Source organism: Eretmochelys imbricata, chromosome 5 (genome assembly GCF_965152235.1).
Source record: "Eretmochelys imbricata isolate rEreImb1 chromosome 5, rEreImb1.hap1, whole genome shotgun sequence".
NCBI lineage: Eukaryota > Metazoa > Chordata > Testudines > Cheloniidae > Eretmochelys > Eretmochelys imbricata.
This window is the reverse complement of record NC_135576.1, coordinates 57,783,842-57,804,110: the sequence shown is the minus strand read 5'-3', so window position 1 is coordinate 57,804,110 and position 20,269 is coordinate 57,783,842. Positions and strand designations below refer to the sequence as shown.

Below are 20,269 nucleotides of genomic sequence, written 5' to 3'. Positions count from 1 at the left end.
TGTTTTCAGTAAACTACATAAGCAAATTCTCCAAGTCACTGAGATCTGGGCCGTGTGTGTGTGTATGGGAGATATTTGTCTGTAACATTACACCTCATCTTTCTCCACATTCTAGAGACATACTTATAAATGCAGTTTAAGTTCTATTTCCTGTGTGTCTTCATGTTGATTGACACTAGAATGATTCCTGGCTTCTGGCAGAGTCTGGAATTGTTAGGAAATAGCTTCAGTCTTCATGGTGATGTGAGAGAGACAATGGTGTTGAAGAGTACCTCAGCGACCTCTACTGATGACCCCATTCCTGTACATTCAGGCCCTCAAATACTCTTCTCCTATTCTGCTCCTGGTACAGTAAACTCCAAGCACAAGACAACTTACCCTGAGCTGGGTTCAGCTAAAGTCTACGGGCTTGATCTAGTAATTAGTGGATTAGGTTCTATAGCCTATGGAGGAGATCAGACTAAATCATAATGGTCCCTTCTGGTCTTAATTGTCCATGGAGATGGGGGAATCTATCTGGATAAATATGAATTGATGTCCCAAAAATCAAAAAAGACAGCTGAAGAAACTCAGCTGCTGCCTCTTGAAACCATGCCCTGCTCTTTGTCTTGACTAACCATAATTTTTTTTGGTGGAAAGTCATTTCTGAACACGTTAAATCTTACTGCCTCACGTTGGACAATGAAATAAGGTGGTTTGTCTCTCCCTTTACATTTGTATACTCTTTCTTCTGATTGCATTGTATCTCACTATTTCCTTATTCTGTGATCTTTGACTGCATTTGATAAAATCCTGCCTTCCTTTTTCACATTTCACCTAAGGAAGCAGTTGTTGGCACAATGGTTCTATAAGTCTACTTTATAGAATCATAGAACTGGAAGGGATCTTAAGAGGTCATCTAGTCCAGTCCCCTGCACTCATGGCAGGACTGAGTATTATCTAGACCAGAGATTGGCAACCTTTGGCATATGGTGTATCAGGGAAATCCGCTGGCGGACCAGGACGGTTTGTTTACCTGCAGCGTCTGCAGGTTCGGCCGATCGCAGCTCCCACTGGTCATGGTTCGCCGTTCCAGGCCAATGGGGGCTGCAGGAAGCAGAAACGAGCACATCCCTCTGCCCATGCTAATTCCCGCAGCCCCCACTGGCCTGGAACGGCAAACCGTGACCAGTGGGAGCTGCGATCAGCCAAACCTGCAGACTCTGCAGATAAACAAACCGTCCTGGCCTGCCAGCACATTTCCCTGGCAGGTTGTGTGCCAAAGGTTGCTGATCTAGACCATCCCTGACAGGTGTTTGTCTCACCTGCTCTTAAAAATAACTCCAATGGTGGAGATTCCACAACCTCCCTGGGCAATTTGTTCCAGTACTTACCCACCCTGACAGGAAATTTTTCCTAATGTCCAACCTTAACCACCTTTGCTGCAATTTAAGACCATTGCTTCTTGTCCTATCCTCAAAGGTTAAGGAGAAAAATTTTTCTCCTTCCTCTTTGTAACAACCTTTTATATATTTGAAAACTGTTATGTCCCCTCTCAGTCTTCTCTTCTCCAGACTAAACAAACCCAATTTTTTCAGTCTTCCCTCATAGGTCATTTTTGTTCCTCTTCTCTGGACTTTATCCAGGTTGTCCACAACTTTTCTGAAATGTGGCACCCAGAACTGGACACACTACTCCAGTTGAGACCTAATCAGCAGAGTAGAGAAGAAGAATTACTTCTTGTGTCTTGCTTACAACACTCCTGTTAATACATTCCAGAATGATGTTTGCGTTTTTTACAAGTATTACACTGTTCACTCTCATTCAGGTTGTGATCCACTATGACCCTGAGATCCCTTTGTGTAGAACTCCTTCCCAGGCAGTCATTTCCCATTTTGTATGTGTGTAACTGATTGTTCCTTGGTAATAGGAGCATTTTGCATTTGTCTTTATTGAATTTCATCCTCTTTACTTCAGACCATTTCTCAAGATCATTTTGAATTTTAATCCTATTCTTGCACTTGCAACCCCTCCCAGCTTGGTATCATTCGCAAACTTTAGGTGTACTCTCTATGCCGTTACCTAAATCACTGATGAAGATATTGAACAGAACCAATCCCAGAAATGATCCCTGTGGGACCCCACTCAATATGCCCTTCCAGCTTGACTGTGAACCACTGATGATTATACTCTAGGAAGTTTTCCAACTAGTTATGCACCACCTTATAGTAGCTCCATGTACGTTGTATTTCTCTAGTTTATTAGGATCAGCTGCAGCTACCCGTTGCTCTGCCTAATGCAAGCAGAACCTCTGGAGTGTTCAAAAAATGGTGACTTTATTATGTCATCTGCTCAGCTTCTCTCTTCCTGAGTTGGAGCAGGAGCCCACATGCAAGGATGGGCAGAGAAATAACTGGACATGCTATGGCCATGTAGAGGCAGCCTATTTGCATAAATGCAGTTTGGGTGCACGCCATACTATAAAAAAATTTAAAACCCACAAACTTTAGTCCTAAACTCTTCATTATTAGTTATAAAAAAATTAACTTCAACACAAAGTCCTAATTAGTGACCAGAGTAAATTTCTGTTGCAATATAGCATAGTATTTAATACAGAAATAAGTTGTTTTACATTGTTTTGCTGTATCTTCCTACATAGCAATTTAACATTTAAAAATAATCAAGTTAAAATATACATTTAAAGTGTGCCCTGTATTGCATTTAGTTTTCTCATCCTTTGGAATTGCTTCACATTTTGTTTATCAGAGCATTTTAATTAACACAGGGAAAAAAAATACAGCCAGGCCTCAAGTTATACAATCATTAGTATATGTAAATAGTTTTTTGTTGATTTTATCTCTCTATTGTTTCAGAGTTAGCACTGAGGTAAAGTATTGTTTGGCAAACGTGTTCCCCAACCATCGAGAAACAAACTTTAAAAGCTTATAAGATTTAAAAAAAAAACAAATAACCAGTTTCTCACTAGATGAGAACACATTTTTTAGTTCTCAACAGCTAAAGAGCGAAAAGAAAGAGGACCAATCTGATCAACTAACACAGGTTCCAATTTGTGCAGAGGAACAACAAAAGCATAGGTTAGAGCCTTTTAGTGACATTTCTGAGCTTAATAATTCTAGAGGAAAAAGTTTATTTTCAATTTTTCATTCATTTTTATTAAATTTTAAATTAAATTTAAAAATCTGAAGCCCCCCACAATCCTCAAGTCAGCTAAAATGGTTTCTATTGATTTTGCTTTAAATTTATCCTCAGCATCTCCGTCTTTGAGAGTAGTTATGGGTCCAGCTGGGAATACTTCAGAGAAAAACAGCAGCATAAAGGAAACAAAAAACAATAAGAAGAATAAGCTTTAAGTTTCCTTGAAGATTGTCAGAAAGGAAATTTAAAGCCTATTCTATAAAACCACATGCTTCTCCTTTTATGAAGACAGCTCCTGTGGCTACTTCAAAAAGACATCTAAGGCCATAATTGAAACAGTGACATTTCAGATGATGCTGAGATTTTAGGATCCAGTGCTTTCTATTCATTTTGAGTGAATTTAAGCAAAACAAACAGTTTTTAAAAAAATAAGACCTATTTTAAATTGCTTAGAAACACAAAAATATTAGAGATACATTTGAATGTTGTACCTACCAACTATTGTTATAAATAACTCCTAGGATTACTGTAATAGAAAGATTAGAGTCACAATATATTCAGCCACAAATATAGAATATTTATAGCATTTACGGTATTGTTTTCACCACCCTCACAGTTTACCATAGCATATTACTCTTTTAGTATATGTACCTTTATTTTACAGTCTGATTTTTTGGCTGTGCTGGGAAGTAAATTAAATAAAAACAATATTTCACATTTATATAGCTAGTATTTTTTTACAAACATCAACTCTCACAACAGTACTATGAGGTAGGAAGTAGTATTTTCCCCATTTAACAGCTGGAGAAACTGATGCAGAGATGTTGAGGACTTGTCCAAGGCCACAGAGAAGAGCCAAACCGAGAAATCAGGATTTCCTGGTTTCCCACTGCCTTGCTCAAACCTCAGCCACAAACCCTCTCTAAATGAAACTACTAATTAGCCCCAGACCTCACTTCCAGTAAACAGGAATTCATAAAACACAATCTAATCTCATTTATTAAGTCTCCTTACACCCAACAAGCACTGGTTTGAAAGATGCTCCCTATTCGTCAAAGTGCTGAATTATGAAAGTCTGTTGATTAGAATGCAAGAGCCTTTCAAAATTATCTCCTTACTTTTTAGTCCACAGTACCAAAGTACTTTTAGGCTACTTTGTTCACGAAAGTGCTCAGTGTTCAGTTAGATTTCAATCCCCTGATTACAGAAATTATATAAATTCCTTTAAAATGTCAGCAGCTAAGTAAGAACAGCTTGTGTTCAGAAAGGACCAAATCCTGGTTCGCTTAAGTTAATACAAGCTTTGCTACTGACTTCAGTATCCTCTGAAATATGACTTCACATCCGGAACAGGATTTGATCCCTCCCATGCATAGAGAAGTGCAAATGCTTAGGCACAATTCAGTCAAAATGTATATTCTTTTCCAGTGCAGCAGAAGCAATACAAAGGCATATATGTTCTTCCCAAATGCTTTGAAGACAGATATTTATCACTGCAAGGTTCTCTAGAACTCCCAGATACAGAGTTCTAGAGAACCTTGCAGTGATAAATATCTGTCTTCAAAGCATTTGGGAAGAACAGTAATATGGCAGCTAGGTCTCCCATTTTTCAACTCAGTTAAATAAACCAGAAAAAAATGCCCTTTCATCTGAGGGTGAACTCAGCGCTCCAACTTCAAGTAGCTGCATCAAGAGTTGCGGGTGCTCAGCCCATCTACAACTGGGTCCAAATGGTTTAGTGGATGTCTTAGAAAGCCAGGATAGGACACAATCTAATATAAATAACTAATAGGTTGCTTCATCCATATTGTCATCACTGCCAGCACCAAAGTCATCGCCATCTTCAAAATATGAAGCAATATAGTCGTTTTCCTAAATGAAAATACATTATAGATCAAAATACTTTAAGTTACTGATGTAGATGAAACAATTAAATGCACCGTTATTAAACGAGGCACATTGCCTCATAATCCTAATCAGGAGAATACAGTATGATTTTGAAAGAAGAATATACAGGGATACATCCTCCTTTCCTAGTTTGATGAGAGAGGAAAAGACCTACATTTTGGGATGTTTAAAGTTTGATTGTCTATACATGGACACACTCATGGTGCCTTGAATGCTTTCTTTGCTGGAGGAGCTACAGTTACCTAAGGTCATGAGCCATTTGGATCACACTCCAATGCAGCCTGAGATATAATCTGGATCTTTTTTTTTTTTCTTTTTTTTAAAATCTTCTGTTGTTTTCAGATGCCAACAGCCACCATAACATTGGGGAACTAAGACAAATAGTTTGAAAGCATGTTATGAAAAACTGTCTTAGATCTTTGTAAAAGTATCACTATAAACTTGCTGCACTTTATCAGTGATACAAATAAATAATGACATCCACTCTTAGTGCCAGGACTCACTTCTAACTGCTGAAACAAGATTTTGGTGATACTAACATATCTAACAGAACCTCTTAAAATCAATCACGGCACTAAGCAGCATAATGTGCAGCTAGTCCACGTAATAGTGCCTTTCTCATACCAACTTTTCCTCTAATGCAGAACAGCTAACAACTTTGTTGGTACACGTGGTTTCAGTCATCATTCCTGTCACCATATTTACCTCTAACAAATAGGGTCTGTTTTGTTAGAGCTAGAAAAGGAACCAGTACCTCTTCATGTTCCTCTTCATCATATTCTTCTTGTTCATTTGCTGCTGCTTCTTCTTCCTCTTCACCCTCTTTGCCTTTTTCTTTCTCCTTTTCCTCATCAGATTTTTCTTCGTCACCTTTCTTTTCCAACTCCTGTCACAAGTTAGAACATGTTAAGGAGTCTATCAACAACATATCCTCCACGCTATCAAAATGCAGAGTTTAGTTTTGTTGTATTGCAACTAATAATAATAATAATAATGCAACTAACCAAACAATGGTGTAAAAATAACAGGCAATTATGTTGCTTACCAAAATGCCAGGATTTTCCTAGGACTTATTAGATCGAATACTAGCCATTATGTTTTTAGCACATTTGGTGTAGTACTCCAGTGCTGAATTCCCTTCCCCGTTATCTTAGGATAAAGTAGTAATTATTTGTGCAGGCACACATGGTGCTTTATAAGACAAAGAACACCACATAACATCTGCTCCAATATGCGTACGTACTAAATCAGACAAAGACACACAGGGCAACTCTGCCTCTCAACCTCTTAATACCATTGTGTGCAACACATACGTCTACAATTATGATCAAAATTTCCTCCCAATTTGCCTAGCCATTGCCTCCAAATGTCCCCTTCTCACTCCCTCTCTTCTCAACTCACTACATGGGTTTATTTGCAACACTGGTAGGTTGAGAGGGCACTGATAGATCTCTCCTTCCCATGTCTTCAGACACCATACAGTCATGTGTCACCAAGGCACGGCAAAACAAGACCAGACCTGACCAGAGAAATGGCTAAAATGTGAGAAGTCCCACCCAATGTAGGATGATTGAGATGTAACAGCTATTGAATTCTCTTTCTGCAGCTTTATTCCTGGGGGAATTCTGTGTCACTGCACATGCACACAATTCATGTCCCTCGCAGATTTCTTTGCTTCCCTGCAGCAAAATGACTTCCAATGGGGAAGCAAAGGGAAGCCACACCTCTCCAGAGCGGTGCAGGGAGGTCAGTTCAGGCACCTGGAGCAGCCACTAGAGACGTAAATCACCTCTGGGAGCAGGGCGGGATCTGGCCAGTCATGAGTGTGAGAGTGGCACACTGTCCCTCTTGCTTGCTATTGCGCCATGCTCAGTGTGGAGGGGCAGGGCTTTGGGGTGTTTCTGAGGAGGTAAGCATGGGGCAGACTCTCTCTACTCAGGCAGAGCAGAATGTAGCAGCCTGCCTGCTTAGTGAATTGTTGCCATTGTCCTGTGAATTCCCCCAGGAGTATAAAAGAAGTGTAAAAGTTGTAAGGCTCCTTTACATTGCCAGACTGGTGTAAAGGACAATATGGCTTATAAATGCTTATGGTGCTTTAGTGATTAGAACTGGTGTAAATGGACTGAAAAAATTTCCTATTAAAATGTGCTCCATGAACTGTTTATTACTGACCTTTCTGGAGTTTGATTCCCCAGCTTCACTTGCTCTTTAGTTGCCTATGATGTAACACTGAGCATATGACTGCATATATTTGTTGACTAATAACTAGAAATAAAGGATCAAACTTAGCTGCATTACTATTAGGCAAGGGGGGTTGGGGATTTTCTTCAATGCTCCCCACGCCAAATCTCCATCCATGGTATTGTAGTTTAAATAAATTGCCTAAATAATTGAAACCAGAGTGTTTATATTGCATTATTTTGACAAATAAAACATGCAGAATTTTAAAATTTTAAAATACTGTGCACAGCATTTTTTATTTTTGGTGCAGAATTCCCCCGGGAGTAAGCATGTATTGCACAACGGAGGCTATACAGAGAAACTGCATCTTTTGCATCAAGTATGTCTTACCTCAATTTTTTTCAACACATCCACATGACTTGTGGGTGTGGCAACTTTTGCCTTTTTCGTTTTTTCACCTGCTGAAGTAAAATAATAAGTTACTTAATTTACCTTCTTAATTCCTACATGGAAAATACACATTACTCACTGTTAGAGATTACAGCACTGTTAACATCTGTCATGGCAAATTAATGTAATGTCTGTGCTATATCCTTGCTTTACAGTTGCAAATCCTTTACCCTGCACTGAATTGCAATAGCCCAATTTATGTAAATGCTGCACTTTTCCCTAATTCGGGCAGATCTGAAACTCAACTTTGAATAGGCATTTGTCCAAATTGTGATATTAAGCTTCAGTCAAATAATTTTCAAACATATATTCAAAGCTGAATACAGTACAGAAGAAAATACGTATTATTGTCATTTTCCATCATCTTAAATATATTAGAAACCCCCTGAATATCATTTTAATTCTTGTTCAGCATATGTAGGTTCAAGATCATAGTAGGTGTTTGTAGTAGGCTGGCAGTCCTCACTTTCAAACATCCTGCCATCTTAACAGCTGTTGATCCAGCTGAGAAAGGGCTAAGTTGCTTCTGCTGACTCCAGGTTGCTTATTACATGGATGTAAGTGAAGTAGATCTATCTCTTCAGGGAGAAATAACCTAGGGTGTTGGCTAAGCAATCTTGACATCCTGTAGAATCCTGTAGAAAAGCAATCCTGTAGAAAAGGCTTGAGATGAGCTTTACTTTATTTCATTCTTTGTTAATAAAACCAAACCCCACAAAGGAATGAGCTTTTAATTTTACGTAGGTACGTGCACTTTGTTTAAAACCACGCTATTTAAGGGTCTTGCCTACAGTATAACTGTAAAATAATGACTCCCAAGAGGCAGCTCCATTTTTGGAATGACAAAGTAGACACCGAGCACTTTAGGCCCTAATTTTCAAAAATGTCAAGTCCCATCTGACTATCAAAAAGTAATAAGTCGTCAATGGAAAAGCCAAGAATAGAACTCAGATCTTTAGATCCCAAGTCCTCTACTTTACCCACTAGACAAGGATTTCTCAAATGGGGATATAGCATTTATGTGATAACCTATAAACTGCAAAATTATAGAGATGGCAGTCATAATGCCATAGTAGAAAAGGAGCTGAGATTTGCACTTGTAGTTGGGATTCAACTTCTTTGTCTTGTAAGAAGAATGCAACATAACCTCCCTAGAATTACAAGACTTACTCTTCACTTATTGAACAATGAGGATAGGAACTTATAGAAAGTGTTGGAAGCTGTGTGCAGCTACACTAGAACACAACCTAATTGTGTTTTATCTGGACTAGCTTTTGAGAAAAGACTAAAGACTGACAGAAAGATATAGATTCTACTATGCAGGAAGCATTTGTTATTGACAGTGTTGATGTTCACTTGAATATTTTATCTAGATAGGGATGCTGTGGCAACGAGGAAATATTTTTAGCATACGTCTAACAATCCAACACAGTACATCTTTGATGCAAGTGGAGCTACTATGTAATAATTTATTAACTGTATGTTGACCTGATTGTGAGGATGCTTGTTTCTGAATATACTGGTTTAGTTTTATAGAGAGCTATAAGGAAAGCAAACAGGAAGGAAACAGAATGGCTTAAGATAAGCCACTTCTCCAAAAACATTTGAGGGTTGTTAAAAAACAATGTCACTAAGGAAAAGGCCTGGGAAGCAGAAGATATATAGCAGTTTAAAAAGAAACTCTCAGGAGAGGGTTGGGTTTTTTTTTTTGTTTTTTTGGAGGTGGGTGGGGGAGAAGAGTTGTTCAGGAGAACCAGGTTGATATACAGACACTTAATGGGGGGGGAGGGGAACGGGGGGCGGACGGGTGGTCTGAAGCAGTTAGGCCTTCCTAGGTCACCATCACAGGACGGCAGGGTTTTAGGCATGTAAAACTATTATCTTACAATCCTTTTTCTCTAAACACTTTGTTCTTTCTGTTAAAATAAATAATATGTTGGTTCTAAGGCGACTGGTCACTACATACACCTGGTCAGTTTCTCGAAGGGCAGAACCAAAGATGCCAAACACAGTTGCACCTGCTGGGTACGCATGGTTGAAATACATCATGATGTAGCGAAGGGCATGGTCTCAGAGAGGCAGAACTGCAGAATTCCACCCCTGGGAGGTAAAGGCATGAATCCTAAAACATGACGGGGTGCACTCAGAGACCAGAAAATAGACAGAGGTGCAACTAGCCCTTTAACCATGGCAATGTCATTATCCAGAAGTAAAAGTCACTCTCAGCAACATATATAGTTAGAATGGGCAAAGCAAGTTGGGTTGGATTCCAAGATAGAAAAACTGACTTGCGCTAAGAGGGGAAAACCCAAAACTCACCCTCTTCTAAAAACACACACATTTGACTTGATTATAATGTGTTATCTAGATAAGTGAGGCTCAAACAGGTGTCCTTACTCCAGCAGATCCGTGAGTCATGTCCGGGGGGGCCTCCACCCTCGCTGATCAACTCCTCCCCTTTCCCTCCTAGTGCCTCTTGCACATCACAGAACAGCCGTTCAGTGGCGTACAGGAGGGGCTGGGAGGGGGAGCAGGGACAGGGTGCGCTCAGGGAAGGAAAGAGGCGGGGTAGAGGAATGGCAGGAAGAGGTGGGGCCTTGGGAAAGCAGTGGAGTGGGGGAAGGGCCTGGGGCAGAGCAGGGGCTGAGCACCCCTATGGAAAATTAGAAGCTGGCTTGTGGGTCCGCAAAACTTTTTAAATCAAAATGGGGGTCCTGCTGAAGTCTGAGAACCACTGATCTAGATTATTGTTCTCAGAGTACGCCAGAATGATGTAATGGCCACCTTTCTACAAACCTCTGCAGACTATGTTTTCTGAAAGGCTTATATACATATATTTTGTAAAGGAATCTGTATCTTTCTTATGTTCACAGAAGTTAAACTGTTCAGTTGATTTTTGTTGTTGATATTAAAGAGAAAAATGGTCACTTTTGGTGTGAGATCAAATTAATAAAAATATATCTTAAAGGCAGTGACTTTGAGCCTATGTTTATGGTCATCATTTAATGTCACTCGAGCAAAGGGACAAATCAGCAGCTGATTTTCTTAGGATCTGGGAGAGCCAATTACTGGCTCAAAGTCTGTGTAAATACAGCACTAATTACACTTTTGAACAACAGCTATATACTGGTTATTCTTCTTTGGCGATCTTGACAATAAGAATTTAATTTCCAGGAGAATACTTGCACTCTACTTTTAGTACCATGCTTCTCAGTGAGGCTCTTAAAAGGAACAAAGCTTCCAGATGAGCCAGTCTCCATGACTACTGCACATTCACTTTTCTGTGTTCTATTTTATCCTTGAACTGAAAGATGACTCACTACAGACTTGGACAAGGGGTAATGAAAGTAAATAATTATACGTAACAGACATCTAGGTATCAGTCAAAGGGTTGCTTCACATCAACAAAACAATAGTTCTCCAGAGAAAATCGGAATAACGGTCATGCATGCTGGGGAACACTGAAAAATAAATACATTTTATGACATTTTGTAGTGAAAATTAAACTGCTTTCTCTTTCAGAGCAACCAATACCAGCTCTAACTGCTGTTGAAGGATCTGGTTCACAATTCTGTCAAAGAGAGCTGAAAATAAACAGAAAAAGGAAAAATAGGGAAAAGCAGAAGTTACATTTATTCACACACAAAAACTAAAACAAACAGAAGAGCCAACCAAATCACAAGCAGGAACACAAATCATGGAGTATGGGAAAACAGCGGTTAAAGATGTTTGCAAACTTCTGAAAGCAACAGCAAAAGAATACAAGTATTTTTTAAATAACTCAGTGCTACCCCATCAGCATTCAAAGACATATTGGTATGCAAAGCAGGAAATGCAGATACACCAGCTCCAATAACAGGTTTCAGAGTAACAGCCGTGTTAGTCTGTATTCACAAAAAGAAAAGGAGTACTTGTGGCACCCTAGAGACTAACCAATTTATTTGAGCATAAGCTTTCGTGAGCTACAGCTCACTTCATCCGATGCAACAATAAGCTCCAATAAGTTCACTATTATTTTCTTTAAAATATCAAAATTTAGTTTTTGGTAGTTCTGAAAACATCCTATAAAACAATAAACAGACCAGTCAAATAACGTTTAAAAAAAAATCCTAGTCAAAATGTTTCAAAAATTATTACCACTGTTTTATTTTCAACCGGCTCTAACAATTGTCTCTCTCACATATAATTGCTAGGCACTGAATGCTCCTTAAAACTACAACAGCTACCTTTTTTGGTCTTTTTCCTTGGCTTCATCTCTCTTGGGAGCCTTCTCCAATCTGCATAAGAAATAATTTTAATATATAGGAACTATTATTTATTTGTATTACATTAGTGCCCAAAGGACCCAAGGAGGGTTGGGGTCCTATTGTTCTCGGTGCAGTACAAATACAGACCCTGATACTGAAAACAGGCTCAAATTTTTGGTATCCAACTAGTCCCACTAAAGTAAACACAGTACCTGAAGTGTACTTGAAGTTTAGCCCTAGTATAAAGATTTACAGAATCAGGCCCATAGAACAAAAAAGAGTTTCTTCCCCAAAGAAGCAACCGAAGTTCAGACATAAGTGAACCTAATAACCTTTAATTTACATGTAATAATGAGCAGTAGTGAAGCTATATAGATAAAGCTGAGGCGGCCTTTCCATTCCAAACCCCAAATCTTCAGATCACTGACACCACAAATTTTCATTGATTAAATTTCTCATGTTAATCCTCAGCTCAAGCTTGAATTTTTTGGGGAAAATGTGATGCAAGTCTGAGACACTAAGTTGCAAGCAAAGGTGGAAAAAATCAGATTTATTTTTTCAGGCAGCTCAAATACAGGTTTGTCAAGTTTGCAGTGGTAAAACATGTGTCTGCACCTCCACAAGGAATACACGATTTAGAAAGGTTGCAAATGCCATTTGACTGGCATTGTTTTAAAATGGAGAAACTGGGTGTGACGCATGACCATTCTTTGCAGTTCACCCTAATTGAGTGACCTCAGTTGGCTCTCCTGGGACTCTGGTCACAGTGGCGTAGTCTGTCTTGGATACACATTGCCACAGGTTAATTGGGTTTCTGGATCAGAACCACACGCTTGTCAAAAATTAATTTTGATATTGGAGAGTTTAAGGATTAAAAATCAGTTACAAAGAGTGAGCCATGATCATATGAAGATCTTGACAGAAAAACCCTTGAAGAATTGTGCTTACAGAGGGGGCTGGGAGCTGTGCTGATTCAGGATGGGGAAGTGGGTAAAAGGCATCCCATTGCATATCTAAGAGAAAAATTGACACCCACTGAACAACACTATGCTATGCTGTGCAACTGTGTGAGCAGTAAAGCAACTCAAACCCTATTTGTATAACAAGATGTTTACCATGTTCAGTGATCATGCTCCCTTGGTGTGGTTACACAAAGCAAAAGAAACCAATTCTAGGTTACTCCGTTGCAGGAGTTTGATATGGACATAATTCATATCAAAGGAAACAGAATCTTGTGGCTGATGCCTTGTCAAGGTTGGGAGATCCTTGAGGTTTATGCAGGAGCTCTAATTAGCTCTCTTCGACATCAATCTCGCATTGGGGCATGACCAGAAAGCGATAAGAATCCTACAAGATAAATGACTCAAATTCAACCTTTAAAAACATATAGGTGGATAATGTTTGTGTTTTTACATATATATTGGTAGAGATCAACAATATAATCAGAGTCCCTGTCTATGCTGTATTCTGTTAATTCAGAGATCAAAAGAACATCTTAACATTTAAATGAACTGTAAACATAGGATATCACTGTATTCATCTCTCTTTGAAACGTATAGCAAATCATCTGTGAATGGTGGAAAAACAGGCAATTGCCTTACGTTAATCTGTGTGAATAATTACCGGTAATGCTTAGGAAATGGGTCCACTTCAAAGTCCACATGAGTGTCTATTGTTTGCCAAAGAACTACAAGCTGTCACAAGAAGGCCTGAAACTGTATAAAGATGTTTGGGTTCCAATCCTTTTTATCTCAGATCTGCCTGAGGCTTCATGCAGGGGAAGCCTGAGCCATAAGAACTGAGATCCCAGTCCTGACTAGACCACCCTGAATATAAACATTAGACTATAACCTATGAACTATTTCTGAAAGAACTCTTTGCATCTACAAAGCTCACCATCTCTGCTATGAATCTGAATCTTAAGATTGACTCATGTCTTTATGTATACTGATCTCTTAACCAATCCTCTCTCTTTTCTTTTTAAATAAATTGTAGGTTAGTTAATAAGAATTGGCTGTAAGCATGTATTTGGGTAAGATCTGGAATATTTATTAACCTGGGAGGTAATGTGTCCGATCCTTTGGGATTGGTAGAACTTTTTTATATGATGAATAAGATTTTCAGTAATCCTTGTCATATTTGACTTGCGTGTCTGGGTGGAGGCCTAAGGCTGAGTTACTTCAAGGGAACTGTGTTGTTGGCTTCTGGTAACCAGTGAGGTATTATAGAAGCTGTTTTGTGCTGGCTTGTTAAATCTAAGTAGTGGAATATCCATCACCTTTGGGGATTGCCTGCCCCATTCTTTGCAGTTCACCCTAATTGAATGACCTCAGTAGACTTCCCTTGGACTCTGGTCACACTGGGCATTTAAGAAAACTGGCAGATTACTCAAGATCCATGCAGAATTTCACTGTTGTAATTTACATTATTACCTGGGGTCCATTCCATGGATTCTTTTTTCATCTGCAGGTACTTTTTACTATATTTTTCAATTCCTAGAGAACAAGAAAAACCTGCAGTTATTGAATTCTATTTCATTTACATGCTATTAACCAAGGCAATCCAAACACTGTATTATATGCTTCCCTTGACCCAAATATACATACACACACACACACACACCCCTTCCTTTTATACAGATGCACTTTCCATTGTGGTGATGATGAACATGTTTAACTGTACTACTGTGAGCAGTTCCCTTGAAATCAATGGGACTACTAACATGCATAAAGACTTGTCTACACTTAAACCGCTACAGCAGCACAACTGCACCCTGGTAGCACATCCGTGAAGACACTACCTACACCGATGGGAAGGTTCTCCCATTGGCGTAGGTAATCCACCTTCCCGAGAGACAGTAGCTAAGTCGACGAGAGAATTCTCCCGTCAACCTAGCGCAGTCTACACTGGGGGTTAGGTCAGTTTAACAGCATCACTCAAGTGTGGGGATTTTTCACTGAATACTTACCTACTTTCCTTGTATAGACCAGGCCCCAGCGTAGATGAGGATTTAGTCAGTTAGACCTTACCTACATGGGAAAGTTTTACCATTTATACTGATCTAGTATACAGGTTGGCAAAAGCTCTACTGTCGACACAGTTATACGAGCAAAAAAAGTCCTTTTGCCAGTATAGCTTATTTTATTTAGGGAACCAGTATAAGCTATATCTACATTATGCCTCCATTAAGAAGGTTTGCTGGTATATTTATACTATGACCCCTGTCTAGTGTAGACAAAGTCTTATTCTGGTATGTGGCTTTTTTCAGTATGGCTTAATCCCTTTCCCAAGCAACATAAACTTAACTGAAAAAATGCACTCATATTGAAAAAAAAAAGAGTGTCTACATGAAGAGTTATACCATTTTAAATCCACACCTTAGATTATAATGAAAAACCTTCCCATGTAGACAAGCCATCCCTCAGTAAAAAAAAACACTGAGACTGGAACTTAGGCATTCTTGAGTGTTAGTCCTTCTTTATTACTATAAACCATAATGCCTCAAAACAAAAAAAAATAAATAAAATTACAAAATTATTAATTTCTACTGCAGTAATGCCTAATGATTCCCAAAAAGGAAGAGGGCCCCTGTATACTAGGCACTGTACTAACAAACCACCCCAGAGAGCTCAGAGTCTAAGATTTACACAAGACACAGAGTAAAATAATGAGACAAATTAGGATGATGGGAGGTGGAAAGGTAACAGTACATTCAACTCTAAATCAATTACATATATGACTCCTCATCACTTGGGCTTCCAGTCTGTTACCAGGGCAAATGTAAGCACAAGAGCCAAGAATATAGTGGAACAAAAGCTTATGTTTAAAACGATGGTGCCTCAAGGGCACCTAAAGTAACTGGTGTTGGGTGTTTTTTGTATGAACTGTCAATGTCAGGAGAGGAAAAACCAGTGGCTTTGATTTCAAGATGAAGCCCATTATGGAGGAACATTATTGCAACTGCTAACATCAGGGTAGATTTGATTTAAAACACTAGTCAGGAAGACTTGATTTAATCATGGTTTTCTACATAAAAGTGCATTCTTGTTGGTTGTTATAACCTTAATACATATTTTTTACAACTCAGAGATAGATGTAGGTTTCGTTTTTAGAAGGTACACACTATACATTTTTAAACAGTGATTTATTTTGAAAACTTTTCAGATTACTTTTACAGCTATATCAGAAAATGAATGATTGTTTGTTTTTTTCATTTACTAAAGGTAACTGAAGCAGATATATGAAGTCATTGGGAGGTGAACTATCTCCAATTTAACAGGTTAATCATTAATATTTGGAGGATTTTCTTGCCATGCTGTATTAGGAGGAGAACATCACCAGACAGACATTTAAATTGTTTTATTTAACTAAAACAACAACGTTAAGTATTCTGGATATTTTTCTTCAACTGCAAACATATAATATTTTAACAAAACAAGCATATGTTCCTTGCTTCTCACATTTATCTCCAGACTTCTTCTCCTTGTCCAGATCTATTCCGCCCCCAACAATCTTCTGTTCATTGAACTTTTTGAAACTTTGCACTTTTAGAGAGAGGTAAGGGATTGACTCTGTGTACACAAATTTGCAGAGGGACAACAGAGTTGAGGTCTGTTATTTCTCACCTCTGTATATTATTTATTTATTTAAAAACATTTTTGCCGTTAACAAGCATGTTACCTCTGGAGACACAAATCCATAGTTTGAGAACTGCAAAACTAAGCATATCTGATGGTATCTTCTAGACTGAGCACTGAGTTCCATTGGGTAGATAGAAAGATTAACCTAAATAATCTACACAGAAGCCTGTGGAACCCATAAAATTGGGTCCTTAATCCATGAACTATTGGAGCTCATTTACAAAACTTTGCTTAAACATTACATGAATATATTGTCTCATACTACAGAATTAGAATTTATAATCCCTATTCCATGATAAGATATCTTTGAGCTATAATGTATCTTTGTATAGGTTTTTTCCTCAAAAAGCATTTTATCAAAAAAGTCCAATTTTATTTTTTTAAATCATTGATTTTTATCCACCCTGGCTAACATATGTAGTAAAATCTGTGTGCAACAGTAACTGATCTTAATCAACCATAGGTACCCGGCAAATCCAAACCCAGCAGCACAGCTTCTCTTATGCCACTGTAGCATAGACACTTACTACAGTGATGAAAGGGGATTTTCCATTATTGTAGTAATCCACCCCCACAAGAGGCAGTAGGTAGGTCAATGGGGTTTGGGTTGGCTTAACTACTGTTTTTCATATCTCTGAGCAACCTAGTTAGGTTGACCTAAGTTTTAGCTGTAGACCAGGCCTTCATAGTTTGTAAAGGCACCTCTCTTCAAGCTAATTAAAATGTTTCAAAAGTTATCATTCATTTTCATTCAGGAGAAAGCAGGATGGACAATATTTTTCAGCATGACTGATAGTAACGATAAGTAGCAGGCAACAGAATACACTTGTGTTTAAATAATATCTTCTCAGTTCAGTTGATGGATGTTACCCCAGTACCCACACATAATTTCCCACCATATCCCAAATAATCAAGAATTAAAATTAAGCTCCTGAATCCAACAGATCAAATCATGTATTCCACAGCCTAAAATGTATATTAACATTATAAAAAATAAAAATCATACTACAAAATATTATCCACGAGTGATATTGCCAAGATGCAATATTCTCTCCCACATCTTTCTTTTGCCACCTTTGCCATTTTAAAGCATTTCATAAGAGCATTTGGTCATTTTAATCCAAGAAAACAAAAAAGGAGTGAAATACTTCTTTCACCAGTTGACTACTTAATGACTGTGTATTTGATAATCAGGGTCAGGTGTGCTGATGGGTCTAACTTCTGGAAGGAGAAACAGAGATTAGATCATCTGCTACTGCAGGATTCTTATAGCTTTGTCTATCTGGTGCTGGCCACCATCAGACACAGGATACTAAACTAAATGGACCTTCGGTCTGATTGAGTATGGTAATTTCTGTGTTCCTTACAGTCCCCAACCAACATCATTTACCATACCTGGCAGTCAGGCTAGGCTCACAGGAAGATGGTGGAATTGACAAAAAAGGTTGAATAGGGAAAAAATCCACTCTGAATAATGACAGCCTTCTGTGATTGCTAGATTTTTGATACTCCTGCAGTGAAGCTGGGAGGTACTTGGATCCTTTGTTTTCCCCACTGCAATTTTCAAAGACTTGAAAGCTTTGATTTAAACAACGCTTATCAACAAACTAATGAAAAGGTAAAACATATGTATTGGCTGTCAAATACAATATGTCAGCCAACACTGAGAAAGACAACAAATATTTTCAAAATTAAATTGCAGTTTTATACAGGTTTAAAAAAAGGGGGACAGATACTATGGTCTAGGTGAAACACGCAGAAGGCTGGCAGTCAGGAATTCCTGATTTCTAATTCCACCTCCACCACTGATTCAAGCATTGGTAAATCTCTTCACCTCTGTCCTTCTCAGCTTTGCCATCAGTAAAACTACTTATCATACCTACCTGTCTATCAGGGATGTTGTGAAGTTTACAATGGAGCACTGACTAATTTGGGCCGTGATAGAGTAACCTTCAACTGATTATTTTTAATTGGTATATAATATTTTAAAATAATCTGGCTACAGTTTAAAGGGTCCTTATTGGAACCTGGGCTTTTTAAAAATATATTTATATAGAGAATTCTGTGCTCCACTGTTAATGATTATAAAGGCATTTTCAGCAAGGAAGAAACTGACTGACTAAACAGAGTTGTCAAATACACAAACAAAACAAATTGAGAAGAACAGACTTCTCCCAAACCCATATACTACTTTTTAGTTACAGCAAATGTAGGCATTACTTGTAATTCTCCTAGGTGCAAAAGTTTCACTATTCAGTGTCAGTACTACAGCTTGAACATATAAAGTGCTAATTATTACATTTTTCACACACAAATACATTTTGCTGTTCTAAAAATTACATTTATGCAGAACAAACCTTGATTTTCATCTTCATTTCGCATAAAATAAGGCATTTTTTTCATACTTCCTCTAAATTCTTGCTTTAAGGCCAACATATAATCCTCTTCCTCTCCCATTTTCAGAGGCACTGGCTTAAAATCTGTTGGCTGTGTAAATTATTAAGGTGCATTATTATGCTAATATCCAACACATTCAGCAACACAAAAAGCTGCAGAAAAAATGTGCTAGTTATAGAGGGGTGCGATTCTGTATTATGCTAATTTGCAAATGTATTGAATTGTATTTTGACAATATGTTCAGAACTTTATAAAGCATATTTTTCAGTTAAATTATAAAAAGGATTTATTTCTTTTTAATGTATCCATCCATGAAAATCTCTATTAGGAAAGAAAGAAAGAAAACAAGTATCTAAAACATTTTCTTGACTATTAAAAAACATAAAATTCTAATTCAACTGACTTTAGATCAGTGCAGCAAGGTGAAAATCATCATCCACCCCACTAGCCCTCCAAATGTAGTGCCTCAGGCTGACTTAACCTGCTCTGAACCTCTTGCTGCTATCTTAAGTCAAAGAACAACTTCAGCAATACCTCTTCCCAAAATACAGTTGGATCTGTGCTAAACATGATTAATCTAAACAATGGGTTCTGATTTTTTTTTTAAATCATGCTAGTTACCTCATGGACAGTCTAATACAATTTAACAAATCTGCTGTCAAGAACAAAAAAGTCTCTTCCCACTGTGGCCTTGTCTACATTAGAGACATGGGATCTGTAAGTCTCTCACAGTGCAGCTCCATTGATGATAGCAACAGTGAGGTTGTAGCATAAACAAGACTCAGACTGTTTATACTATCATCAGACAACAGTGTAAAACACCTGAATCCTGCCTATATAGTCTCTGCTGTTAAGGTTTCTATCACTGGGAGCACATGGTTACATGGACTAGTTACTTTCAAAACTGACTGATAGTGTTTAGGATTTTTCCACATGTTTAACAGTTCACCTCATTACCTGAATATGAATATGAAACACAGTACACAGACATGCAACATGCTCTTAAAATTATGCTTCTGTACTTACAGGAAACAGTGGACGGGGCTTGAATGCTACTTCAGGTAGCGTTTCACCTTTGGCAAAGCCAATAGCCTCGATGTTAAAAGTAAATGCAGCACGTCCTCTTCCTTTCCCTGACCCAGCCATTTGGAGTTACTGGAAATATTACACCCTTTGTTAGATTCTAGTTGTATCACAAAAAATAAAGCCAAAATTAAGATGGAAAAAAGTCAAAGACTAAAAAAATGGTATTTTTCAATTGCATGACTCAGATCAATTATGATCTCCAGCTTGGAAAAAAGTTACTTCTGT

At 38.1% G+C, this 20,269-nt stretch overlaps 1 protein-coding gene across 1 annotated transcript; it reads right to left on the bottom strand.

The window, feature by feature from the left end:
* Positions 1-4,920: 4,920 nt before the first annotated feature.
* On the bottom strand, positions 4,921-20,104 carry POLR3G (RNA polymerase III subunit G). The gene is made up of 7 exons (XM_077816329.1): positions 19,985-20,104; positions 18,919-19,048; positions 14,354-14,416; positions 11,901-11,951; positions 7,615-7,685; positions 5,798-5,929; positions 4,921-5,007 (listed from the first exon to the last, which is right to left on the bottom strand). The coding sequence occupies exons 1-7, from the start codon at positions 20,102-20,104 to the stop codon at positions 4,921-4,923; spliced, it is 654 nt and encodes a 217-aa protein (XP_077672455.1).
* Between the last annotated feature and the right edge of the window lie 165 nt (positions 20,105-20,269).

Coding starts and splice junctions, on each gene's coding strand:
- POLR3G (XM_077816329.1), bottom strand. CDS start 20,104: ATGGCTGGGTCAGGGAAAGGAAGAGGACGTGCTGCATTTACTTTTAAC. Junction 5,930..7,614: donor ATGTGTTGAAAAAAATTGAG/GTAAGACATACT, acceptor AACTTGTGACAG/GAGTTGGAAAAGAAAGGTGA. Junction 5,008..5,797: donor ATGAAGAGGAACATGAAGAG/GTACTGGTTCCT, acceptor ATTTTCATTTAG/GAAAACGACTATATTGCTTC.